The sequence below is a fragment of the Podarcis muralis genome, chromosome 1, assembly GCF_964188315.1.
Source record: "Podarcis muralis chromosome 1, rPodMur119.hap1.1, whole genome shotgun sequence".
Taxonomy (NCBI): Eukaryota; Metazoa; Chordata; class Lepidosauria; order Squamata; family Lacertidae; genus Podarcis; species Podarcis muralis.
Window position 1 is genome coordinate 20001118 of NC_135655.1, and position 27501 is coordinate 20028618.

Consider the following 27501-nt stretch of genomic DNA (forward strand, 5'->3'; position numbering starts at 1 on the left):
CTAAATGACCTATCCGGTTCTACAACTCTATGATTATGAAATACAGCACTCATTTTCACGTTATTTGATACCAGGAGGGGGAGGAACCCCATTCGCAGGCCCCTTAAGATGGAAAATCATGGGAGTACAGTGACAAAATTTGGGCATGCAGTTCTTTCCTAAAGAATTAAACTAAAGCACCAATCCCCATGTCTGAATGCACGTCCAGTTTGACACTCATGTAGCTCTCCAGACAGGGACGCGGGTGGCGCTGTGGGTTAAAGCCTCAGCGCCTAGGACTTGCCGATCGAAAGGTCGGCGGTTCGAATCCCCACGGCGGGGTGCGCTCCCGTCGTTCGGTCCCAGCGCCTGCCAACCTAGCAGTTCGAAAGCACCTTCGGGTGCAAGTAGATAAATAGGGACCGCTTACCAGCGGGAAGGTAAATGGTGTTCCGTGTGCTGCGCTGGCTCGCCAGATGCAGCTTGTCATGCTGGCCACGTGACCCGGAAGTGTCTCCGGACAGCGCTGGCCCCCGGCCTATAGAGTGAGATGAGCGCACAACCCTAGAGTCTGTCAAGACTGGCCTGTATGGGCAGGGGTACCTAGCTCTCCAGACACTGATGAGACTCAAACCAGCTGAGGTTCAGCAAAGTGGTACCTTCACACATCTTCAGAAATTCCCCTGTAACACTCCAGGATATTCCAGGATACTGACCAACCAGTGGGTGGAGGTGCATGTTCCAGAAAAGATGGGGACCGCTCTCTGGGCAGCCAAGAGACAGAGAAAGCTAGTTGCCTTATACTAATAGAAGGCCATTGTTCCACAGAATATTGTCTGGACCAGGCGTGGGGAACTTGTGGCTCTGCAGATGTTATTGGACTCCCATCTCCCACCTCATCTCTATCCGTTGGCTATGCTGGCTGGGCCTGGTGGAAGCTGGAGCCCCACAAGATCTGAAGAACCTGGGAGCTTCTGTTTGGAAGCCGTGTGCTTTTACTGCTGAGCGATGGTTTGTAATATGCTGAGATGTCTTTATGACCTGAAAACAGAGACGATGTATGTACTTTTGTAACCCAAGAAAATATTCTATAAAAAAAAATTAAAAATGCTGAGATGCGACAGTGAAAGGCCAGTTCCTTCTCATAACTGTTGGGTTCAGAAAGTATAAACACATGGATATTTTTTTAATTAAGAGAGAGAGGGTTGATGGCCCACAAGCCAGCACTTTGGTCTTATACTCTTTCATTTCTGATTAGGAATCCTTTTACTACTGCTATTTCCTTTACTTAGAAACCCAGTTCAAATTTCCACAGATATCCTCTGGAAGGAGCTATGTGTCCTCACCTCAGTTTTAGGTTCCCCCAAAGCACATGCACACTAATCTCTCTCCCTCTCCACTTCCCTCTGGAGCCATCGCAAGCAAGAATGCAGCCCTAAACATTGTTATTAAAATCACTTTCCTCATTAATTGCTTTCATTTATATTCCACTTTTCTTTCAGATATTAAAGATTATGCTTATTTTAAAATTATTATTATTATTATTATTATTATTATTATTTGTTAGAATCCATGGACAAGATGAATCTGAGAACAAGAATTAACCTACTCAGGAAAGAAGAGGAAAAGGAAAAGCTGCAGAAACACCAGCTGTCAATAAGGAGGCAAAGTCTTATTTATTATTATTATAGCAAAGTAATAGGTAAAGGTAAAGGGGACCCCTGACCATTAGGTCCAGTCGTGGCCAACTCTGGGGTTGCGGTGCTCATCTTGCTTTATTGGCTGAGGGAGCCGGCGTACAGCTTCTGGGTCATGTGGCCAGCATGACTAAGCCGCTTCTGGCGAACCAGAGCAGCGCACGGAAATGAGCTCCACAAAGCTGCACCCGAGAAGGTAGGAAAACAGCAGAGGCATCCCCCTTCCCTGCAGGGTGGCCAAGGAGGAGAGCAAAGCAGCTGTCCAGAATGTCAGAATTCAAGTCACCAGGCTGCCCTAGACAGAGGAGAAAGCAATGGGTGTTTTCTCAACCTACCATGCTCTGTCTTGCCATTCACTAATTTCTGGAGCATTAGGGAAGTATTCGAAACTGGAACAAAAACCGTATGTGTACTTCGAATCCCCGCGACGGGGTGAGCTCCCATAGCTCGGTCCCTGCTCCTGCCAACCTAGCAGTTCGAAAGCACGTCAAACTGCAAGTAGATAAATAGGTACCACTCCAGCGGGAAGATAAACGGCATTTCCGTGCGCTGCTCTGGTTCGCCAGAAGCGGCTTAGTCATGCTGGCCACATGACCCGGAAGCTGTACGCCGGCTCCCTCAGCCTGTAAAGCGAGATGAGCGCCGCAACTCCAGAGTCGGCCACGACTGGACCTAACGGTCAAGGGTCCCTTTACCTTTACCTTTATGACACATGTGCCAGGGTCCTTATTTTTATCTCTACAAGGCTGCAACCTATGAAGTTCCTCTTTGTTATCACCTGGACCGCCATGTCAAGGATGAGCAACGGGGACATAATGAAGTGAATCCTGAACTGAATTGCATTCTACTCAAGAGGAGACCTTCCTTCAGACTGGAATGGAATTCTGCACCACAGGAGGTAGTGATAGCCAGCAACTTGGGATTGGACAAATTCGTGGACAAAAGAGGATTGGACAAATTCATGGAGAAGTACGCTCTCAGCCAGGGTGTTCTACCTCCATGGCTGGAGGCAACACGCTTTTGAAACCCATTTGCTTGAAACTACAGGGAGAGTGCGGTTGTGCTCAGATCCTGCTTGTAGCCTTCCTACAGGCATCTGGTTGGGAATTTTGAGAACAGGATGCGGGATTATATGGGTCACTGGCCTCATCCAGAAGGCTGTTCCTATGTTCTCATGAGCAAAGAAGATGGAGGTTAGCAAAGACTGCACAAAGGTGCAGGTTTCAGCGTTTAGCAACGAAACCTGCCGCACACCTGCCCACATTATGCTGGCTTGCGCCTGGGCTATTGTATTGTCACCTTGGATAAACATTTTTAAAATGTGCCGTGTTTACGAGGGGAAGGGGAGGGGGGAAATTCCCCTCCCCAAACAAAGAAAAGCCAACATTTTAAAAGAAGCAGCTTATCCATATGCAAATGTTTTGCGATTACTCCATAGAAAAGCTGTGTCCTAGTTTTTGAAATATATATTTCACTTTATGTCGCACACAGCTGGGTTTATATTGGCACTTGTGCTAATATGCAAAATACAAGTCTCTTGCAATTCAGAAATGACTCTCTTTATGAAATGCCAGAAGGGCACCTGCTTTCTTTTGAAGGCTTGATCGTGCCAAACGTTGAGCAGCCATTTGTGGCCAACTTCCAGCTCTGACCACATAGCTTTCGCGGCGGTGCGCCAGCTCGAGACCAAAGAGTGTTTACTTGCATTGCGGTGGCCTGGTCAAAAAGTTTCACACATTCCGCGGGAAGCCTTCGATAATTAGACGTGGCGTATTGAAGAGAGAAGGGTGTCGGAGTTGATTATGTGTGGAGTAATTACAGATAAGCGCCAGTGCGCCTCTCGCACGCATGCACACACAGTGTCCCCATCAGCTGGGTGAGCGGAGCCTCATCTACAAAACACAAAATAGTCCTCACAGACAGCGGGTCAAGCAATTTCTGCAGGCCACCCCAGACAAGAAAGACCACAAGATTCGCTTTTATTTCTAGATGGTGGAAAAGAGTAGGAAGTCCCCTCATACCAGCGTGGTGTAGTGCTTAAGAGCGGTAGACTTGTAATCTGGTGAACGGGGTTCGCTTCCCCGCTCCTCCACATGCAGCTGCTGGGTGACCTTGGGCTAGTCACATTTCTCTGAAGTCTCTCAGCCTCACTCACCTCACAGAGTGTTTGTTGTGGGGGAGGAAGGGAAAGGAGAATGTTAGCCGCTTTGAGACTCCTTAGGGTAGTGATAAAGTGGGGTATCAAATCCAAACTCCTCCTCCTCCTCTTCTTCTTCTTCTTCATACGGCGCCATTTTGCCTACACTGAGCAGAGACTCTCCAGGATTTCTGACAAAACCCGGAGACACCAGAGATTGAACCAAGGACCTTCTGCATGCAAGGCAGGTGATCTGCTCTTACTGAGCCACAACCCACCTCCTGTCCCTCGGTTGCACTTTGGGATCCTTCTTAGTACTCATTCTCAGCTTTCAGAAGTGAAGAGAGATGCCCCCTCGTCGCCTGGAAAGTGAATGCTGCCCTATGAAGCACTCACATACCATCCAACTTTGGAAACCACAAACTGGGATGTGTGTTTTCTGACACACGCTCCTGAGCAAGTCGTGGGATCCATGTCTCACTCCCGCTCCCCCTCCCCAAAAGCTTTCTTTTGAAACAAGAGAGCAGCGCGACATTGCTGCACCCAAAATGGCCACCGCAATCTTGCATGAAAAACCAGGGTGTCCCTTTTCCCCCAGGGCTCTTGACAGGTATGCACTCAGTTTAGACCTATGTTGCTCATTAACGCAACAGCCTGTGGAATCAGACCAATGGCCCATCTGGTCCAGCATTCTGCTCTCACAGTTTTGTTTCGTTTTATAATAATTTTTATTACTTTCTTTTATCAGTCCTGAATCTTCCAACATCTGGCCTCATTGGATATCCATGGGTTCTAGAGCTATGAGGGAGAAAATCTTTATTTTTCTGCTTTCTCCATGCATACTTTTTATAAACTTCCATTGTGTCTGCTCTTGTTCACCTTTTCTCTATAGTAAAAACTCCCAAATGCTGCACTCTTTCCTCACAGGGGATTTGGGTAACTTCTTTGTGACACCCCCCCCCCAAATGTGGTCAGACTACAACTCCCACCATCCCTTTACCATTGACCCATGCTAGCAGGGGCTGATGGGAGTTGGAGTCCAGCAACATCTGGAGGGTCACAGTTGTTTTTTGTTGTTGTTTTTTTTTGGTATTCTGAAAACACCAGGTTTGCCTAGAATCTGTTGGGCAGAGGTGATGTGGTTCTGGCTACAAAATGTGAGGATAAAGGTAAAAGTAAAGGTACCCCTGACCGTTAGGTCCAGTTGCAGACAACTCTGGGGTTGCGGCACTCATATTTTGGCACTATAGGCCGAGGGAGCCGGTGTTTGTCTGCAGACAGCTTCTGGGTCATGTGGCCAGCATGACCAAGCCGCTTCTGGCGAACCAGAGAAGCGCACGGAAACACCATTTACCTTTCCGCCGCAGCGATACCTATTTATCTACTTGCATTTTGACGTGCTTTCAAACTGCTAGGTTGGCAGGATCAGGGACCGAGCTATGGGAGCTCACCCCGTCATGGGGATTCGAACCGCCGACCTTCTGATCGGCAAGCCCTAGGCTCTGTGGTTTAGACCACAGCGCCACCCGCATCCCTCTAAACGTGAGGATAGGAATTAGTATATACAATCTGATAAAACACCCGGACTTTTGAGTGTCTGGTGCACTCATGAGAGATAGAAACTGGATAATAATGATCTCAGGCTTGGAAGTGTTTTGCAGAACACCTGGGGAATGCCACCTCTCTCACTTCAAAACCCACTTATATTTGTGAAATCTTTTGCTCAGTCCCCAAATTCTATTGCAACTCAGCCTGTGCAAAGGCTAAGCTCGTGTAACGAAAACAGCTCCATATTGCTTCTCCGCTTGCTCTTGCCTCCTTTCCCCTCCACTTCTTCCGTTATTTCCCTCGTGTTGAATTTTAGATTGTAAGCTCCTAGGGGGCGGGGCCCTGTCCACGTTTACACCGTAAAGCGCACGGTGATCATGCAACCACAATATCAGGAAGCCGAATTCCATGTTGCCCTTGGCTTTCTGCATGCACAGAGACCACCTCATTCATATGCACGGAGAGATAAACTGGCAACTTTCAAGAATCCGGGAAGAAGGGAGGGACAGAGGGAAGGAAGCGAGAGAATTAGGGATTCCACGTCCATTTCGGTGCACATTCCAGCCCTGCTGCTGACTCCCTGGGTGACCTTGGTCAAATTGCAACCTCTCGTATCTTCCTTTACCCATCTAATATGCATCTAACTCCAATGGTCCAATATTTGTTTAGCTCCTGGGGCTGTTGTGAAGCTTAATTAATGTTTGCTGAAAGCTTTGAGATCAGATGATGGAAGGTGCTTATATAAAGTTCAAAATATGACAAAGACAATGGAGGGGTTTGTGTATGTGTACCAGTGTGAGGGCAGCCGAGTAGGAATGGCGAAGTGCCAGAACAGTCGCTTGGACAAAACCGCTGCTCATATCAGGGTCGTCCATATTTCGGCACCTAGTTTTATCAGTAAAACATATACAAAGTTGTTTAAATAAAGACTCATACATATTCAGCTGTGTACAGAACCAGGCATTTATAGATTTTGGGACAGGAAGATACGGGAAGAAGCTGGGGAAAGGCAGTTACTGGACCTCTGAGTGCCTTGTCATAAATAAAACCCACCTTCTGTAGTTGCCATATGTTGCTGAGGACAAACCTAGTTGCAAATACCAGCAAATGTGTAAAATGTCAAGGAGGGAAATGAGGTTCCAAAGAGTTAATGGCAACAGACTGAATCTTCATTGCTTGATCTCATCTCTTCTATAGCAGAAACTTGGGATAGACTTGGGATAGAGAAGCACTTTGTAAAAGGTAGCAAAAATGTAAATATGTATTACAATGCCCTGGCGTATGCATCTTTGAAAATTCACGACTTACCTCAGTGGTGAGGAACCTGTTCATTTCCAGATGTTGTGACCATTGGGCATGCTGGCTGGAGATGCACTGCATTGGCTGCCCAATTCAAAGTGCTGGTTTTGATCTATAAAGCCTTAAACGGCTCAGAGCCGCAATACTTCAAGGACTGCCTCTCCCCATATGAACTTACCAGATCTCTGTGTTCATCTTCTAAGGGCCTTCTTCGTGTGCCTCCTCCATGAGAAGTCTGGAGAGTGGCAACACAAGAACAGACCTTTTCTGCAGTGGCTCACCGTTTGTGAAATGCTCTCTGCAATGAGGTTCAGCTGGCACCTTCAGTATATACCTTTATGTGCCAGGCAAAAATGTTCCTCTTCAACCAGGCCTTTGGCTAATTAAAATGTGTTTGTGGGAGGGGTGCAGGGGGTTATTGGCTTGTTTTGATAATTTTATTGTGAATTTTGTGTTTTTATTTTGTATTCTTACGCTGTGAACCACCCTAACATCTACAGATAAAGGGCAGTAAACAAATTTAATAAATGCTAACCTTCTCTGTATTGTTCCAATTTTTAGTATATGTGCTGTCGAAACGAGCGCTACAAATGTGATCAATAAAATAATAATAATAATGGGAATTGGGAACCCAGATTCCTAATCCTTGTTGCAAATGATTTCAACTTGGTCAATACACCTGTGCTGCCTTTTAACCTGCATATCTCATAGAATCATAAAATTGTAGTTGCAAGGTACCAAGAGGGTCATCTGGTACAACCCACTGCAATGCAGGAATCTTTTGCCCAATGTGGTCTCGAACCCACAACCCTGAGATTAATTAACAGTCCCATGCTCTCCTGGACTGAGCTATATCCCTGTTCTTTCAAATCAGGGGTGGGGAACCTGGGTGGCCCTCCCTGTTGCTGGACGCCCAGCTCCCATCAGGCCCAGGCAGCATGGCCAATGGCCAAGCGGGGGGGGGGGGGGTTGTTAAGGAATCGTAGCTCAAATCATCTGGTGAGCCACAGGTTCACCACCCCTGATTTAAACCGATTAGCTACTTGGAGAGATTTTTGTCTGCAGGCGTTTTCAAAAGCAAGCAAAATTCCCCCCACAATATCAATCAGTCAAGACAAAAAAATGTTTTTGTTTTAGATGTTGCACATGTCAAAAGTATGCACTCTGTCAGAAGGAAGTCCTTCTCTTCAAGGTGCCTGCCACTGATGTAATTTGCAAATGTATTTAGAAACACAATTTAAATCTGCTTCTTGAATTGGAAAGCTAGCCTGAGTTTCTCAAAAGGTGCTTTTTTTGGGGGGGGGGGGGTTAGCCCTTAAAGATCTCCTATGGAAAGCAACAAAAGGTATTTTTAAAAGCTGTTTCAAGTGTCTTCTCCAATAGTCTGGACCAAAAACTTATTACATCCAAACTTCATTAATTGAAAAGAATGCATTTTCCCATAAAACAAGACATCAACCAAAAGATTGCTACAACTCTAATAGTAAACAGAAAGTATGTGGGTCTGTTAACCTCTAGAATTGAAACTTTTTGTCCAATATGTGGAAGCAGCTAATAATAAACTGAGTGGGAGAGCTATCTCACATTAAAAGGGAGTGCCGAAAACAGCAAAAGGCACGATTATTAATAATACCATGGATCCACTAAAGGCTGCAACCTTGACACCATGTCTAAGCAGGGACATTTCTCTGCCGGGTCTTCTCTTGCCAGTGATAACAAAACGTGGCCTCTCTCTCTCTCTCCACTCGTGGGGAACTAACAGCCCGTCCAAACTGTCTCTTTCAGACAAATTCATCATCAGTCTCTTAACTAACAACTTTGCTGCAGACAGAATGCAAAGTTTATCAAGGCTCTTGCCAAAGTCTCCAGGAAGTGTGCATTATTCCAGAACCCAATGGGTAGAGCATAGTAAGGATAAGAGAGCAAAAACAAGACCTGACCTATAAGCAATGAAGAGCACTTTTTGACCCAACCATGGCAATACTTTTGTCTTTGCTTTTGCAAATGTAAATTTGCAGGCCAGTGGTTCCCCCCGCCCCCAACACAGAAAGGCAGTCGTATGTCCAAGCACATTGTTTCCCAAACTGCCTTTTACCAGATATATGCAAGTCATTTGTAACTGGGCCAATTACCGTAGCACTTTTACATGCGTGTATAGTATAGCTTTCTGGCAGATTTCTAGGCTGGCCCACACCATCACCCCAACTTGAGAAAGGGTGTTATTTTCTTCTAGACCTGCAAGAGGGTGGGATTCGTGACCACCCAAACCTTCAGCAGATCAACTTTGTGGCGAATAGAGCTCGGCGATGTCTTTTTTTCAACATCGCAATATATCACCAGCTAAACATTGCAATATAACACGATATCTAGAATAAGGATGGAGCTATGTAGAGGCATTGGCTGGCTTCACGGTTTTTCTTGCATCGTGATTTTTGCCAGTGCCTGCTCTTGTGATTTGCTGCCTGTTGCAGGAGGCAGCGGAGAGCTGAGCTGGCAGTTAACAGGCGCTGCAGGAATCGGGAGAAACACTGGCTGGCTTCACAGTTTTTCACACATTGTGATCTTTGCATAGCACACACACAACCCACCCCAATTTGCGATATATTGCCAGGTCAAAAATTATGAAACCAATTTCATGATATGGACTGGTTTGGGATGATATATCGCCCAGCCCCAGCAGAGCAGCCCTGGTAAAACATTATCACAGCACTGTTGTGTTAGAAAAACTTTCCTTCCAACCTCAAGTTGCTGCTGTAACGCTTTCCATAGGCTGAAATGAATGACGGTGTCATGCTGCTACTGTAGAGCGGTTAGTACAAAATAGAGGAGGGCAGTTGGGCTGTTTTGCTACCCATTTACCCCCTACTCCCGGATTCATAAATGCAAAGTTGGAAGGGGCCACAACTCTGCACCACCACCACCCCAGCTACATCTCTGGATGTATGTGCACAGATGCACTGGGAAGAAGCTACATTTAGTTAGTAAACTGCCTAAATACCCCTTTTGACCTCTCCCCTTCCATCAGCCCTTTAATATCTGTTTGCAAAGTGTACGTGGTGTAAAGTTCCACATCTTTACCATTCCTTAATTTTTCTCTTTCCTAATTATAGCTAAAAACTCTTCTCCCGGTACAAATTCTTTCATTTTTTTTTTTGAACAGCAATTTGCTAGATGTTATGTCTCCACAGACTAATTAATGCGCAGCTTTTGCATCCGTCACAAAACAATTTTACTTGAATTCAGCTTCTCCTCACTTTGCCTTTAAAGTTCATTTTGTTATATATTTATTGAAACAGACAGGGAATTCCTAATGTACTTAAAAGCAAATTAAAATCATTTCCCTGTAGTACTGAGTGCTTGGATAGTATGATGCACGGATAGAAAAAGGAAAGCAGCCAGCTCTGCCACGACCTAACCTTCATCTAAGTGTGAGCACCAAACATGGCGGAATTTAGTATCAACAAACTGACATGCCTAAACTTCATTTAAAAGTCATTAAGGGTTTAAATATCAACCAAAACAGATGGGACATCCAGCAGTGGTTCACTGTGTTATCTTTTTATAACAAGGCATAGACTCTGAAGTTTGATATCAAAGTTGGCACTATTCTTTTGGTGATGATAGTGACAGATGTTTGATGCGTATAGATTTCAAATGCTAGTTTGAACCTTCTCAAATTGCATCTGCTTCAATCAACAAACTTGTGATAATGTTGTTTCTGCTGAATACCAAACTAATGCTTTAAAGATGATTAAAGCAAAACTAAAATAATTGTTAATAGAGGAGGTATTCTATAACCGGAAGAACAGAGTGACTTTAAATCTTTGAATAATTTGCCTGATTTGGTAAGAAAGCCAAGAAAGAAGCATGCTTCAAGGCGATTCGGTTTTTGGAGGTTTTTACACATATAAACTCTCCAAATGTGCACTTACAAGAGAGGTATGTGTTTTAAAATATATACACCCAGTGTAAAAGATGAGATGTGCAAATGGTACTAGTCAGGAGTAAATGAAAATGCACTGGAACTTGGTAGTTCCCCTAAATAAATATATTTAAAATCAAAATTTAATCAGATACAAAGAACTACAGGCGGTGCTTTCTTGTGCAACTGTGTTCATAGGTTTCTCAAGGCGATCAATCTCAACTCCCATTCACCCAGCTTTCAGAGACACTCCCGTGTAGCTTCTGATGCTGCACAAAAGAGCTAAATTTGGGGGAAATCCTGGAACAGGGCAACTCGGTTCTGTGCAGCTTTTATAAATTGACCCAAGAATGGCCAGCTAATTTCAGGTGCAACCAGACAGTTGATGGGATATTTCAATGAAATACTGTTTGAGGCTTACATTAACACAGCTTGTTACTTAAAGAGATTGCACAACAATTAAAAAAAAATCACCTGTTTTATTCTGGTCTAGAGGCCAATGGGCAATTTAAGTTAAGCGAGGCACTGTTTGTAGCAGTTCTTTGTTATCATTTTGAGTTTTGAACCACTGAAACCAAAGAAAACACTGCCATCTGCTGGTAATAAAGCAATTAACAATGCTTCTCCCACAGAGCTATGTACTTACAAAGCCACACGACTGATTGGTTCAAATACAAAAAAAAGAAGAAGCTTCTTCAAGCTTAAAATTAAATCCCCCCCCCTTCAATTGTTTGTATTCATGTGCTTTCCCCCTACTCTACCATGCAAGGTTAAGTTGGACACTATGTGATAATATGTAATAAGTACCCTATTGTTTGTCTTTTGAAAAACAAAGTAGGGGCCGGAAAATAGCAATTTACTCCCCCCTTTTAACAGACTCAAACTGAGCACACTGTTAATTGATGGTTTTAAAACCAGCTTCTATTTACTGAATACTTTTCTCGGCATCGTTCTTTTCACATAGTTTTCCAACTAGCAAGAGACAATTAAGTCAATTTGACCATTTTGAGACACCACTATTTTACACGTTCGAAAGAAACCAAGCCACGGTGGGATTGTGCTGTTTTTTTATTGTTTTCCATGGAGAAATACATCATCTGTTTACAAAATAGCTCTTGAAAAATACAAGGAGTACAGATACTATAAAACAAAGCAACTCCAGTCATGAGACACCTACGTACATCATGCGAAAGCAACAGTCTGATCTCCAGGTTATGAAAACTAGAATTAAAAAGTCACTATACAGAAAAGATTCCAAGTTCCCAGCTTGGCAAAACTTGGGTGCAGATACATGAAACGTTTAATAAAATGAAAAAATAAAATAAAATCCTCATGTGTAAACAAAACGAGACTAAATTTGTGCCTGGCAAGTTCGATCTAAACTCCATAGCTACACAAAATACACAGACAGTTTGTACACTTCAACTGTTAGTTAAACCTTTTGGACTGGGTCCTGGGGGAGAGGGAGGGTGCAAGGTAATATTACGGGAGCGAAGGTTGGGTCACAGGAGGCTGTACAGGGCGAGGGCAAGAATTTTGTATACTAAGCATCGTAGACAAAAGGGCAGAAAATAAAATCTTGGTTACTGCACAACTGGGGAGGTCGGGAGAGTAAGCTGCAATCTCTTGGCTTTGGAAAATTAACTTATGGGGGGGGGGAAGGGGAAGAGCAAGTAATTTTACTTTAACATGGAAATGCACATGTAGGAGGATTGAGCACAATGCAGGGAAGGAAGTCATTAAACATGCTGATCAGAAAATATGGGAAGAGCAATTTAACCATCCCCACTTAATTTTGATTGAATCAAAAGTTATATATAGCTTGTTATCTCCATCTGATAATCACTGGCATTCCTCACTTTCTGCTGCTTAGTCACGTGAGATTTTCATACCTCTTTAAACAAAGTTGCCGCTAGTCATTTTTTTAGCTCTACAGAACAAAACGAAGACAACTGGGCAAGGAGAGCTAATCAGGTTTTCAAGTGTCTGCTAGAATTGTGATTTAAAAGAAAACGCTCAGAATGTAAAAACTACTTTCAGGTGAGCTACCTAAAAATAAAATAAAATAAACTTAAAATCCTATAGGGTAAGAAAGATCTGCCTTCATATATATATATATTTAAAATTTGAGATGTTTGTAATGCAGACAGGACTTTTATGGAGTGTACAAAACTCTTATATTTAGTGATGAAAAGGCCATCAAGACAGAGTTAAATGCTTCACAGGCACACTTTATTTACTCCATTTCAGTCATGGGGCGGGGGGGGGGGGGGGCGTGGCACTCGTGCCTGAAGGGCCACAGAGTAATAGAGCTTTTGTAACCACCATCATGACCAGTTAAAAGAAATACCAGCATTTGACGGACGACATTAGTCCAAATTTAGGCATACAAACTGAAACACAAGTTAAATGCAAAAGCTTTTCTCCCCCCCTCCAAGAAATATGATGACAGCTACAGGAAGGGAATGGGAGGGGATCTGATTAGCTGAATGAAAAATTATTTGCTTTTTGATAGCTGATTTGTATGCACCATAAAATAATCCTATAAATAAAAAATAGACCACTTCTTAATCATGCCCCGCCAAATACCCAATACTTGTTTTCTCAAACTTATAACCTCAAGATTTGACATTTTCTTTTAAAGTTTTACTCTGGGTTATTGGTAACAGAGCTAGATACAGCGCATACTGCAGTACACAATGTATCAGACCATTCTCTAATTTGAAGGTTGCAGATATTGAAGAATATCTCCAATAAAAAAATAAAAAAAACCTATCAAGCCGAAACGCTAAAATTAGTCATATTTCAATAAAAAAGTACATAAAAGTGCATTTTAAGGGATTCTTTTGCCAGTTTAAGCTCTATTTTTGTGTATGTGTGTTCCAAACAATGCATCAACATAAATCCAATCAGTGTCAAATATGGCTAGAAATAGTATTCCCGTTCCTTTTGAAAGGCAGTAATCCTTTGAAGTATTCAATGTAAAACTGTTGCTAACACATTTAATAGTACTCCTGACTTCACATACTAACCTGGACTTCCAGATCAAGTGATTATAGCCCAGCAAGGGAAGTGCAGAAAACACACCTAAATCCATCTGCATTCACATTCTCGTCTTGCACTCTCGGTTCTCCATTTCAGCATTTAGAAGACAATAGGTTGAATTGGCAGATACTGTTTATGGACCCCTGAGGTTGGTTTTATCGATTCAATCTTAGTTTTATTGAATTTTTGATAACCGGAATAGGGTTTGCAGGGAGAGCAGGAATATCTGAAAGGTCTGTACTGGGCATTTTCTGATGGAGTGGAAAAGTGAGAAAAAAGTGTTAGGACACATAATTTCAAGCACAAATGGAATTAGGAACATGTCCAACAATGCCAAGTGTGTTGCATTATTAAATTCTCCCCCTGCCATAATGGTTTCAGTCATGCAATACACCCAACCTCTTTATTTTGGCCTTGTAGGTAATGAAAATAAGGAGGATTACATAAAATTTACATAAGTCAATGTCTGGGTCTTAAACTCGTGGTCCTTCACCCTTCCTCTCTTTGCCATTTGGGTGGGCAGGGGATCCTGGCACAATGAGAAATGCAGTCAATCTACCCTTCTGCTAGGATGTCTACAAAGGCTTGAGAAATTAAGTGACATGCTATGGGGAATACATGAATGCTTGCAGGTGGAGTCATAGAACTGTAGGGTTGGAAGGGACCATGAGGGTCATCTAGTCGAATCCCCTGCAATGCAGGAATCTTCTGCTTGAACTCATGACCCTGAGATTAAGAGTCTCGTGCTCTACCAACTGAGCTATCCAGGAAGATAGCAAACAACAGCTTCTCATCCATGGCTGTGTGGAAGAGGTCTCTGGAGCACTTGTAGCATCCCCAAAACTCTACCTATCATGGAGTTATTGGTGCCTTGTGCGATTTATTACTATGAAACGAAACTCGAGTACCTGAGGAGCTTGCAGTGATACTGTTGTTGGAAGGGTTTCTGGTTGAGAGGCCATCTCTGAATCTGTATCAAGTGCTTCCTGAAAAGGCAGAAACAAAAATGGTATGAGCAAGATCCAACATAACTTTAGCACCAGACGTTTAAGAGTTGATGCTACAGCACAGCTTAATTATCACACAGTGGGTGGCGCTGTGGGTTAAACCACAGAGCCTAGGACTTGCCGATCAGAAGGTCGGTGGTTCGAATCCCTACGATGGGGTGAGCTCCCGTTGCTCAGTCCCTGCTCCTGCCAACCTAGCAGTTCGAACACACGTCAAAGTGCAAGTAAATAAATAGGTATCGCTCCGGCGGGAAGGTAAACGGCGTTTCCGTGCGCCAGAAGCAGCTTAGTCATGCTGGTCACATGACGCGGAAGCTGTACGCCGGCTCCCTTGGCCAATAAAGTGAGATGAGCGTCGCAACCCCAGAGTCGGGGTCAGGGGTCCCTTTACCTTTATAATAACAACAATGGTGCTGCAGCATCTTCCACAAGCACCCTCCTTCATTAGAGGCTTTTAAGCAGAAGTTGGAGGGCCGTCTATAACAGATTTTTTATTTCAGATTCCTGCATTGCAAGTAGTTGGACTACATGACCCTAGGGGTATCTTCCAACTCTACGATTCTATTATTCACTTAAAATGCAGAGCATGCTGAAACCTAAGTTTGGAAGTAATAGTATTTCCCCCCTACACTTACTGCTGTGGTAACGTATTTTACCCCATGTCCTGTTTATACACTGCTATTTCTCCCTGTTTAATCTGCAGGGTGAAGGGGAAAACAGCGATTCTCTCATATTCCCTGGCACTGTGTGTGGGGAGGATAGCGCCTTTGAAAATGGCAATGCAGTGGTACCTCGGGTTACAAACACTTCGGGTTACAGACTCCGCTAACCCAGAAGTAGTACTTCGAGCTAAGAACTTTGCCCCAGGATGAGAACAGAAATCGCGTGCTGGCGGCACAGCAGGCCCCATTAGCTAAAGTGGTACCTTAGGTTAAGAATAGTTTCAGGTTAAGAACGGACCTCTGGAACGAATTAAGTTCTTAACCCGAGGTACCACTATATGAGCTATTAATGTCAAGGAGGATAGAAATAGTTACACACTATTCCTGAAATTTTTCCATACCACCTATTTTAAGCATTCTGGGGTAAGTACTGTAAACTCCTGCCTCTTAGAGGTCTTCCCGGATTAGGTTCAACAACCTATTGCTGGCCAAGTGCAAAACAACAGGCAAATATTCAGCAGTAAAATGTCAGTATCTACACAACACGGGTGCTCCAAACAATCAAGAGAGTCTCGTTGCATCTTAATGACCAACAAAATTATCATGGCACAAGATTTCACGTTGACAGATGCATGAAGTGAAATCTTAGTTGGCAGGTATATAAAGAAGAAAATTGTACGGTGGGAGTTGGATGACAAAAATGATTACAGCTTAAATTTATATTAAACAGGCACACCTTTAACAGCACAAGATTGGTGATAATTGCTGAGATGACTGTATTAATACCTGGAGGGGGAGGGAACCATTTGTAAGAAACAGTCAGAGATAGCACAGGAACCATGGCATTGGTAAGCTAATTAACCCATGTAATGTGATAAAAATCTTTTGTCTCAGTTTAACCTAGATGTGATGCCACTTAAGTGATTGATGAATTGTAATTCTGTTGTTGCATTTGATTGGCTATAGTGGACTGGATGGATCTTTGATCTCATCTAGCAGGTATCTTTTGTTCTTAATATGCTGAAGCTGTCAGAAATGGAAAATGCTAATTTTTAGCTGCTGTTTTCAAAGTAAACATGGATTTATCAATGCAATTTCAAGCCTATTTTTTTGCTCCCAAACCAATCTTTTTTCTCACATATGCCTCTCTGCATTATGCGAAGTATCTCCATGAGGAACAAGAAAACAAAGTAATCCAAAAACTTGAACGTACAAGCATCATGTTTCAGAAGCCGTGGGAATCAGAGTACAGTGGTACCTTGGTTTAAGAACAGCTTAGTTTATGAACAACTTGGATTCAGAACGCTGAGAACCCAGAAGTAGGTATCTTGCTTTGTGAACCTTGCCTTAGGAGCAGAACATGTTCCACTTCCTGTTGAGTGTAATTTGAGTCCCCCGCTGCTATGGGAAAGCACGGCTTGATTGAAGAACGCTTTGGTTTAAGAACAGACTTCCAGAACGGATTAAGTTCGTAAACCAAGGTACCACTGTACTACAGTTGTATGAGAAGTTTACCTTAGTTTCTGTTTTATCGTGATCACTTGTATCAAGACAGCTAGCATCTTCATTCACTTCCTCCTGTCACAAAACAGAACAAAAATTAAAATCTTAAAAAGGACAGCGGGCCATGATGCAAGATGACGGTTGGAATTAGAGGAATGTCAACTGAAGAGGATGAATGGGAGGCAACTTTCCTGTCCCCTCCTCCTGAAAAGCCTCTCCCAAGGCACAAGGATGTGGATTCCCTGAATCGGAGGGAAAGTATTTCTGGTGTTAACTGATAAAAATCTGGGAGAAGCGCTCTCCATAAACTAAGCTGTGGGAAGTGCCTTCGTCTGATTTTTCTTTGATCTCTCACTGCTCCCTGTGCCAGTGTGCACCCTCTGACTCTTGGGAGAGGCTTCCCAAGAACAGCTGGTGGCAGTAAAGTACCCCTCTGCCAACCTTATTCCACTGCTGACTTGAACTTTGTCAAAATATACCGTATTTTCGCACCATAGGACGCACCGGACGATAGGACGCACCTTGTTTTAGAGGGGGGAGAACAAGAAAAAAAAAAATTCTCCCCCACTCTGCCCAGCGCCCCTTCAGTGAAGCGGCAGGAGGCGCTGCGCAGAGAGGGGGAGAATTTCCCCCTCTTGTTTTCCTGCTCTAAAACAAGGTGCCATTTAAGGTGCGTTCAGGCGGCTACCTTGGAAGCCTGGAGAGCAAGAGGGGTCGGGGTGCACCGACCCCTCTCGCTATCCAGGCTTCAGGTTCCTTTCGACCTGAAAGGAAGCCCACCACCAGCCCCAAAGAGCAGGTCAGGGAGCAGCGGAAAGGCGCAGCGGAGAGGCTGCTGCCATAGTCGCGCGTCACCTCTCCAGCTGGGAGAGGGGCGCGGGGCTATCCGCACGCGCTCTCCCAGCTGGAGAGGGTCGCGGGGGGCTTCTTTTGCCCCGCGCGCGCTCTCCCGGCTGGAGAGGGTCGCGGGGCTATGGCGTCTTCGCTCCATAGGACGCACACACATTTCCCCTTCATTTTTTAAGGGGAAAAAGTGCGTCCTATAGAGAGAAAAATACGGTAGCTTTACATATTGAGAATGAATTGAACACAAGTAGATTCAAATATTTCGTTGGAGTCCAAGAACAATATGCTGAAGGAAAATAGTTGGTAGCAATGTTTCACAAAGGGAAGGCTTGCAAAGAAGGATTTTGACAGATGGGCAGCCCCGCCGCTGTCAATCATTCAGCATCTTAATGATGGCATTCGAGTGACAGGTACATGATCCCACACACCTGTAGGATTCAGCCTGCAAGGCTGGTCCTGATTAGGATCTGCCACCCAAAAGGTTCCCCACCCCTGCCCTAAATCCAGACTAAAGCCAAGCAAGTTCTTTCATCTCAGCAAGAGATGAAACTATTCAGACCTTAAGCTGTGTGTTGACTGGAACCAGGAGCAACTTTTGCTACATGGGTATCTCCCAAAACATGTTGTGTGCAGATAACACATACATCCCTCTCACTAACCCTGCTAACTCTGGAATCACCTAGGAATCTTCCACAGGATGTCTAAAATAACTGGAAAAAGCAACTTGTAGTGAGAAGGCTGAACTGTGTAAAACCTTTTGCTTGCATTGCATGCTAATTCCTGATGTTATTTTCACTTGTATTGAATTGTTCAAAGAAATCTCATTGGCTGTCATAGGAAATCAATGAATTCACCACCTATTTAAAAACTCTGTTCCCAGGACTGAGGAATTAATCCTATAGTTCTGGTACCACTTCCTGGCAGCATACACAAAAAAACTCAAATCAATAGTAAATAAAATTACCTCTTCAGTCTTTATTTTTTTGGGAGACTCTTCTTTATGAGGGGATGATGTCCTCTTCACACCTGCTACAGGGCTAGTTACTTTCGGTGTGGCGTTTCCTGAAGGTCTCTGTGGTTGGTTGACAAGACGGGTTGAAGAAACTACTCTAGAGATGGTAGGCTTTGGTGGTGGAGAGATGGCTGGCTGTGTGGCAGTCTGAGGAATGCTTTCACTTGAAGAACCTTGGGAAATATATTGGAACGATTACCATGAAATCAAATATTCAGCATGTAATCCCACGAGCAAGGCTGTACATTTAGAACTAAAAAATAAATAAATCAAGAGTTCTGTGCCTAAGCAATCCAAGTCCTACACTGAGGAATTTTGTGGCCTGGATAATTTTCTCAAATGGTGCAAATCTCCAGTGTTTTCATATTGTATGTTATTTGTTACCCAAATTTGCAATTTTATACAATTTATTCCAGCTTTCCAAATCATGTGGCTGAGGGACACTATGGGCCATCCTCAATCACTGATAAACTTATTCAACACACCTCTCTGGCACCTGAGAGTTCAACAAGCATTGTTCGCACACTTTAAAACATATATTTATGTCTCAAAAGGCTACGTTCTCTTTAAAAACAAAAAAGAGCCCAGTTTCTCAGGAATCAACACTTTATACTCCTTTTGCACTCCCACAGAATCACAACATATGTACAGCTCTGCTCAAAGACATTTCAGTTTTCAAGGTCAAACTGCATTCAACACGAACATTAAATGGCTACTTGGTGGGGTGGAGGAATCAAGCGTTTATGTAATACATCATACTACAAAACATGGGTTTCAGTACTTAATCTTGCCCTTGGGAAATCTGGTATTGCATTAAAAAGGTTCTAAACCTTGTTGTTACTGAGCTTTAAGCAATGACTGAAGGCTCAACGGCCATGAGTTCTGTTTTTCAGTGCTCAGAGCTCCACAGCAGGAAATACTGCCATCTGAAGGCATACAATACATCAAATTTATAATTCACAGTATTTATGCTGAGTTTCAAATCTGGGGCTCCTTGGAAGCACTTTCAATGCCATGACAGAGAATTCCTAATATTGACGACCTGACATTAGCAAAAGTGTAACTTTGTTTATGTTATTGTCTAAAGACAACCATCGTATCACATTCCCTAGCATTAAGATACTGACAACTGGTTAAATAATGGATTATTATTCACATGTTTTATTACATGCACACTCTAGGGCAGGTTAAGATTTTCTGTTTCCATATTGCCAAACTATTTTAGGGGTGGGTGACAAGGACAAAAAAGCTGGGAAATAACTTCAATTTTGTCAGAGGAACAATGTTGCTTAGCTGCAGTGCAATCATTGTGTAACCATATTGTGAAGAGCACAAAGACCATTTTAAAAGATTCTGAATTTCCAAAAGTAATTCTGCTGTTTGCATTTTGGCTGCTTTATCAGCATGTAATTTCACAATACAAGTTGCAAAGTATATGGCAATATTTGTACTGCAAATATGTTTCTGCCAAGTGGCAAATCACCAACAATTTTAAAGAGAGAAAAAAAATGACTTAATGGACAACCAACTTAGAAAGGTAGTATTTGCATAATATTATTATGTTCCTACCCCCTGAGCTTTCACTGGAATTTGTTTGTGGCACAGTGACTTCAGAAGCCTGTATGTTGGTCACAGATGCTGCTGTCACAGCTGGAGGAGGACTGCTTCTGCTAAAATAATTTTTTTGAAAAAACACAACACATTCATGAATTAAAGCAAGCCCACACAACTTGCAACTCACCAAGTCAAATAGTTCACCAGCATCTAGAGAGGCTTGATAAGCCTCCTGGAATTACTAACTCCCTAGGGGTGTACAAACAGGATAGCTGAACCTGGCAAGCCAGAATACATGGCTGAGGGGCTGCATTCAGCTTGGTGGGCCACAATCTGTACGTGCTCAAATCACAATTATCAGCCTATAAGTTTCAATCCATCAGAAAGCCATCAACTTGGAAAGCAACACCCTCATTGGCAATTCCGCACAGAGTGTTAGAAGAGACAGGCCATCAATGATAGGAGACAAAACATAAAGAGAAATAATGCTTGCTTTTGTCTGAATAAAATACTACTCTAGCACCAGGAAGTTCTTGTAAAAGCACTATGGCATGGGAAGAAGGAGCAATGATGCTTAATTAGTACACCTTGAAAGTAGGTAGGGATGGATGTTCTGCATAGATGCAGAACCCCTATGTGGAAATGTGCCGAGACAAGAAAAACAAACCCAGCAAACATTTGTTTCCTTTTACTTTGAGATAAATGTGGTTTAGAGAATGTTGTCATCAGATAGCCGAATTCTTACCCCTGAGAGCTTCCAGAACTGTTCAATGGACTTGTCTTCATAGCACTAGTAGGAGAAGGCACAGATGTGCTGTTATCACTATCCATAGATAAGTCTAGGCTGCTGTCGTTCAGCGCTGTCAACTTGACCCCTTCTGTCGAATGCTGAAATCGGTGAGACCATAAATCACAAAATGCTATTCAGGAGCAGTAAGAAAGTCTACTGTCATTTGGCAGAAAAATAGTGACATCCTATATGGCCACCTGTCATCAGGACAGACTTACGATGGTGCAGAAGGAATTCCCCCCGCACTGCCAAAATCTGCCCTGGAAGTGGGAGATCCTCCAGGGCAGATTTGGGAAGGGGATGGGTTACAGAGAAAGAGAAGTCTGCTCATACCATGCCTGTTATCTTTAATTCACTCTCTCCTATTTATCAACACGAAAGTTTTGTACATGTGCAAATCCTTCCCCTCACTGACAAGAGTAATGCCTGATGTGGGCTTGAGTGAGGCATGTCTAACTGACACCACATCAGAAAATTCTCCATTATTTCCTAAAACTGACCTTTTTGGGGGGCCAAAAAGCAAGCAAGCAACATTGCACAAACTGGATCAGATGCTGCTTTCTTATCACTATGAGGGGGAGTAGAAAAGACCAAGTGTCTTATTACAAAGTTGAGATTGCTCCATAAGCAACATTTGAATAGGGACACAGATGCTTCCGTACACCCAACTTTGCAGGAAGTCAGTGATCCCTCCTCTTTGCCTTTTCTTATGCAATGCCCATCTCTGGACTTTATGTGAAAGGGTATTCCAGATGAGCTGGTACTTAAAAAAAATAAATACCGTATTTTTTGCTCCATATGATGCACCGGACCATAGGGCGCACCTAGTTTTTAAGGGGGGAAATAAAGGGGGGGATTTATCCCCCCCCCAGGTCCAGGAGCGGCGGCAAGATTGCACGCAACCTCCCCGCTGCTCCCGGAGCTTGCGGGACTGGGAAGCCCGAGCTTCCCCCGACCCCAGTCCCCAGAACAGGCAGCTATCCGCAAGCCTTCCGAGCGCAGCGGGAACTCCCGCTGCGCTCTGAAGGCTTGCAGATAGCTGCATGAAGCCTGGAGAGTGAGAGGGGTCGGTGCGCACCGACCCCTCTTGCTCTCCAGGCTTCAGCGAAAGCCTGCATTCACTCCATAGGACGCACACACATTTCCCCTTCATTTTTGGAGGGGGGAAAGTGCATCCTATAGAGCGAAAAATACGGTACTTGGGGTAACTTCATTTTCTCACAAGTTCAACAGACCTGCTACAGCAAGTCTGAGAATTGCTGCATAAGGCTGAAATCACTGTTGACAGATGTCAAAGCAGTATCTCTGCGAATGCCTCTGAGGATTTTTTTTAACATTGTTCCTTTTAATCCTCGTCCACTGTTAAAAATAAGCAAGTTTCACTAACTTGAAATGCTTCAGGAATTCTGAGCAGTTACCACCCAAACTACAAGTCAAAGATAATCCTAGAATCATGTCAGAGAAGACAAGAAGAGTGGGTTGCCTACAGAGAATTTGGGCATCCTATAATTATGACTACAAATATTTTATGACAAGTTAGTATCATCAGAAATCTGGGATACTAGAATATGCTTGTATTAAGAGTATACACACATATATTTGCCAGTTCATTTGAAGCTTTACCTTTTTCTTTTTCTGAAGCACATGACTAGGTAGCAATTGATGAAGTTGCTTCCTTTTAACATGCATTGCAGCAATTTTCATTTCCATCTCAAACATCTTGCTGTTTATTGCTTGCCTATAAACTATATAACGAGAAGACCATTAAGATGTTTTACAGTTGGAGAAAGCCCATTACTTGCCTGCCCTGAAAGAAATTTGCATTCCTGAGAATTCTGCTTTTGGAATGAAAAACGGTACTTTCTTCAATCCTGAGAAAAAGGAATATGCACAGTGCCGCATCATCATGCCAAATGCCTTTCTCCTAACTTTTCAAAAGGCATTATGTGATTTTTACTATTTTTGCCTCAAAGTTTCTCCCAAGGTGGCAAAGAAAAAGAGTTGTTACATCTTGTATAGCACCTCCTCTTGGCTGTAGGCAGGGTCACATTGCTCAGATGCTAAGGCAAGTTAACAGGATTTTGCTGTAGCTCATAGTTCAGGTTCAAAAAGCTGCACCTACCCAATCACAACTGGGGGAACAGAGATAATAGCCAAGGTGGTGTAAGTAATTCTGCAGAAAAGTTGCATGAAGCCTCTCTTCCTTCTTGCCTTCTTTAAACGTCAACACTGCTACTAGCAATGTGGTTGCTCCTGCAAATCTGTTTTCCTCTCTTAGCACCACCAAGTCACAGGATACATTGCAGCTCCCCCTGCTCTTTCTAAGCCCCCTCTCTGGTCCCCCGAAAACCTGGCCCTGAATACCACCTGAAATGCTCTGCAGCAGCATTTCACAAGGGCTTTATGCAATACAAAATCATCATAAACACATTTTTTTCTGCAAAATTATGGGCCTGATCCAACAACTTATGGCTTAGCAAGGCAGTCCAAAGAAGAACACTCCCAAAGAGCTGCTCTTAGCCACTTTGCTACTCCCTGCCAGACCTTTTTACTGTCACACTAAGCCAAGGTTTGGCTTGGCATGTTGTCTGAATTTGGTCTTGTGGTTACGATCTCTCCTCACTAACCACAAGTTGTAGCCAAGAACAAACCATGGCTTAGTTTGGCAACTATAAGGACTGTGGGGGAGCTGCAAACTCCTCTTTGGGAATTCATGTTTGCAGTGTAAACTGGCACTGGAAGTGGGAGTTGGTATTAACAGCAAGATGAGAGACTAGTGTTCCACTATGAAAACATGACACCTTCCTATAACTCCAATGCAATATGGAAGTTGGAAAGAAGTAAGTTCAGTGTCAGTGAACCTTAACAAAGGGATGTTCGTGTAAGAATGGAAATTCCTGTACTGCCTTGCTATGATAAACAATGCTTCAGAAGTGGAATCTCTCTCAAGAGAAGCCTGAACTTTAGAGCTCTTTCTATCCAGGCTGCCTCTTAATTGTCTCTTTTTGCTTCACAATTCTCCATTTCTATCTTTTAAAGAAAAGCTTCTTCGCAAGTTAACACTTTTTTGCAGTGTCGAAAAGTGGAGAGCATTCTGCCTTTTCAGACCTCACTAACTGCCACTATGATGATCACAGAGAACCAACAAGTTTTAATATTGCTATGTGACTATTTTGCATGTTATGATTCAGATGGGATACAGACAACTGGTCCACTGTGGAAGCTGCAGCACAGGGCGAGACCAACTTTGCTACAATGGTTACTTACTGGCCCTGGTCACAGGATCAGACTATTTATACCAACAAATGTTGAAATTATTGTTATGAAGGAAAATGTTTTGCTACCAGTTGTCAGTAACTGCAAGGACATCTGTGATCCAAGGCAAATCACAATTAACTTAGCTGTCATATTTTTAGAGATAGAACGATTTCCATGAGTCAAGCTTACCAGTGTCAGTAAAAGACTGAATGTCATATGTAAGATCAACACTCAGATTTTCAGAGTTCTCAGTTTTCTTAAACACTAACCCAATCACCCACATTGTACGAAACTCTTCCCTGCAAAAAAAATGAAAATAAAGTAAAAACTACCATCACAAATGAAAACAGCAGAAAATTCTAAAAATACACCTTTCAGTAACCAACCATTTCCAACTAGTATTAATTTATTACTGCTACTCTTCAGTGGCCAACCACAGAAAAAATCATATTGGATGCTATAATACAGTCACAAAAAACCTGAATAACTTGAGAAACGTCATGGTCTTAGGAATATTTCACTTTAAGTCATAATAGATCTACTTCTGATTTACAAAAGAGAATATGCTAAATGTAATGTTCAAATAGAAGGCCAAGTTTGGCAATCTGAGTTCTAGATCCACATTAGAATTCCAGCTCATTAGTGTGATTTTCTTCAATGTGATGCAAAAAAACCCACACATATTTATTTTTATTTTTACCTTTCAGATGCATAAACTGCACCACTGATTTTGGTCTTAAGTAATTTGCAACAAGCAACGCCTCTCCAAAAATAGATACACAACAGCATTTGACTGTTTTGATGACAATAAATGTTTTCAGCTGGGACTGTCTGGTGCCTGATCTATAACAGGAAGACAGAACCAGAGGTGCCCTTTTGCAAACAAGGCCTAGAAAGTTTAGTTTCCCATTATGTGCAAATGTGGCTAGTGTCTTCAAGCTAGCTCTTGTGCAACAGTTCATGTAACAGCACAAATGTTATATATTTTTTCTGCTAGTACATTTCTGGATCTAAACCAGCACTTGTAACACAGGAGAGGTAGTAATGGTTTCCATTTCCTGTATGTATTGACAAAGAACAAGAGAGTTCCTCTTCCGAATGATGTTTTTATATTAGAAAGAAGCGTAAATCTTGGTAAAGCATTTGACAATACTAACAGTAAACCTGATTCCCACCCCTTCACTTTCAGTAAGAAGTTTCTGCCAACAGTCTCATTAAGAGCCTTACTTGTCAGGATTTTCCTTGGGTGCTGGGAATGACTGAGGATTTACATGAGCCAGTGTGATGAATTCATTCTTCTCCAAGCTTCCAACCAAAATACGGATTTTTGACTCTACCAAGCCAACCCTGAATACAAATAAACTTGTTAATACTGAATACTGCAAGTAAAGATACTCTTTTTTTAGTTGAGAAAAGGAAGCTCCAATTCAACTAGTACTGGAAACACACACAAAAACTGGAAGGTAAGTACACTTGTAATGAAATCATTTTTACTATGTGTACTATGGGTTAGTATCCAGAGATGCCATGAACACAGTTCCGTTCACAACTGAAGGAGGTTGGGGAAGCCCTTCAAACAGTGTGGGAGGTGGCAAAAAGGATGTAGGGGGAATGGGCAAAAAATGCTTCTTTCTCATTCTGTTAAAAGGATCAAAAGACCTTCTGTAAACTTTTGTCCTTTTTGCTTTTATACTCCTAAATAAAACTTAACACCTACAATTTGTTTCTGGATTTTGACCCCCATCCCACTGCAAGCCATCCCATTAATATTAAACACTTTGGCATGCAGAACTGAGAATTCTCAGAATACAGTCATACCTCGGGATAAATACGCTTTGGGATGAATATTTTTGGGTTGCGCTTCGCGGCGACCCGGAAGTAACGGAAGTAACGGAGTGCGTTACTTCCGGGTTTCGCTACGCGCAGACGCTCAAAATGCCGTCACGCGCATGCGCGGAAGAGCCGAAACGCGACCCGCGCACACACGGGTTACATTCACTTTGGGATGCGAACGGGACTCCGGAACGGATCCCGTTCGCATCCCGAGGTAGCACTGTAGCCCCAAAAGTGCTCTTAAAAACTGAATGAACTGCTTATACTAGAAAGAAAAGAGGGGGAATGCTGCAACATAGACTCTTCCCCATAATCCTAATACTACAATACGATAGCTGTCAACATTGCCCCCTTTTTAAGGGAAATGCCCTTATTCCGAATAGGATTCCTAGCAAGGAAAGGGAAAAGTTGACAGCTATGCAATACTATACACAGGTATCAAGGAGTTAAATTAAGGTTATAGGCATTGAGCTCTTAATTCTCCCTTAATTTTAAGGAAGCCTGTGCAGTAGCAGAAGGTTCAACAGTGGCTTAGCAAAGGCTGTAAACTATAACACAGCTTTTGCATTTCTAGTGAGCTACAAATCAAACCCTAAGGTGCATTATCATTCTAAAATATTTGCTCTACTTAAAAGTTTTATAATACTTTTTTGCAGTAAAATAGCATTCAAGAAAAAGAGAGTGAAAATATCATGGCCTTCATGGCACGTTCCCTCATTCCCTGGTTTGCAAGGCTTTCAAGTCACAGATTAGATTGAGAAAACACTTAATTGCTAGCCTGAACTATGAGTAACTCAGAAAAAGCGCTTCATCAAGCTCAGCCCTTCCCCTTCCATTGTATTTTAAGGCAGGAGTTCCTGATAGCTCTAATTAGCATCTGTGTTAAGACAGGTGGTCCTGTACCCAACTGCTCCTTCAGAGTGACTTGTGCAGCCTGAAACATCTTCACATCCTTAGAATATGCACTAATTATATTATTTAAATTTATATACCGCCCTAAGGACCACAGGTCTCAGGGCAGTTCATAGGATAAAATCACAATATAGAAACACAAAACATATAATCAAAAAAAAAGCAAGAACAATGATCCAGATGAAATGTTAACTTTAAAAGGGGAAGGAGGCATAGGGAGTGGTCATGTACTCACCACTCTAGTCGCTGTTTTTCTGTTGGTGCACTTGCTAGAAGTACAATATAATGCCTTTGAAGATAAAAAAAACAAACATACTATACGATCTTGATTTTGAAAGTTCAGATTATAACTGGTATATTTTCAACACCTCATGAATTTCCAATAAACGAAATCTCATTGTAAGATTAACAATGCCTTCATAGCTTCAGTCAATGAGAAGTGAATATTCATTATGTCTAAGCTACAATTAAAATTCAGGTGACCTTTAGAAGTTATT

General features: G+C 42.7%; 1 protein-coding gene across 2 annotated transcripts in view; it reads right to left on the reverse strand.

The window, feature by feature from the left end:
• Positions 1–11632: 11632 nt before the first annotated feature.
• Positions 11633–27501, reverse strand: part of PAPOLA (poly(A) polymerase alpha) — a 45173-nt gene continuing 29304 nt past the window's right edge. The window contains exons 13-22 of one of the 2 annotated variants that reach the window (XM_028716117.2): positions 27240–27293; positions 25487–25606; positions 24449–24558; positions 22625–22746; positions 20957–21099; positions 20227–20324; positions 18610–18830; positions 16812–16874; positions 14536–14613; positions 11633–13878 (exon numbers count right to left, since the gene is read on the reverse strand). In XM_028716117.2, the coding sequence (XP_028571950.1) occupies positions 13783–13878; positions 14536–14613; positions 16812–16874; positions 18610–18830; positions 20227–20324; positions 20957–21099; positions 22625–22746; positions 24449–24558; positions 25487–25606; positions 27240–27293 (1105 nt within the window). In that variant the 3' untranslated portion in view covers positions 11633–13782. Of the gene's footprint in view, positions 13879–14535; positions 14614–16811; positions 16875–18609; positions 18831–20226; positions 20328–20956; positions 21100–22624; positions 22747–24448; positions 24559–25486; positions 25607–27239; positions 27294–27501 lie in introns of both variants that reach the window. The other variant, XM_028716070.2, reaches the window with a different exon arrangement.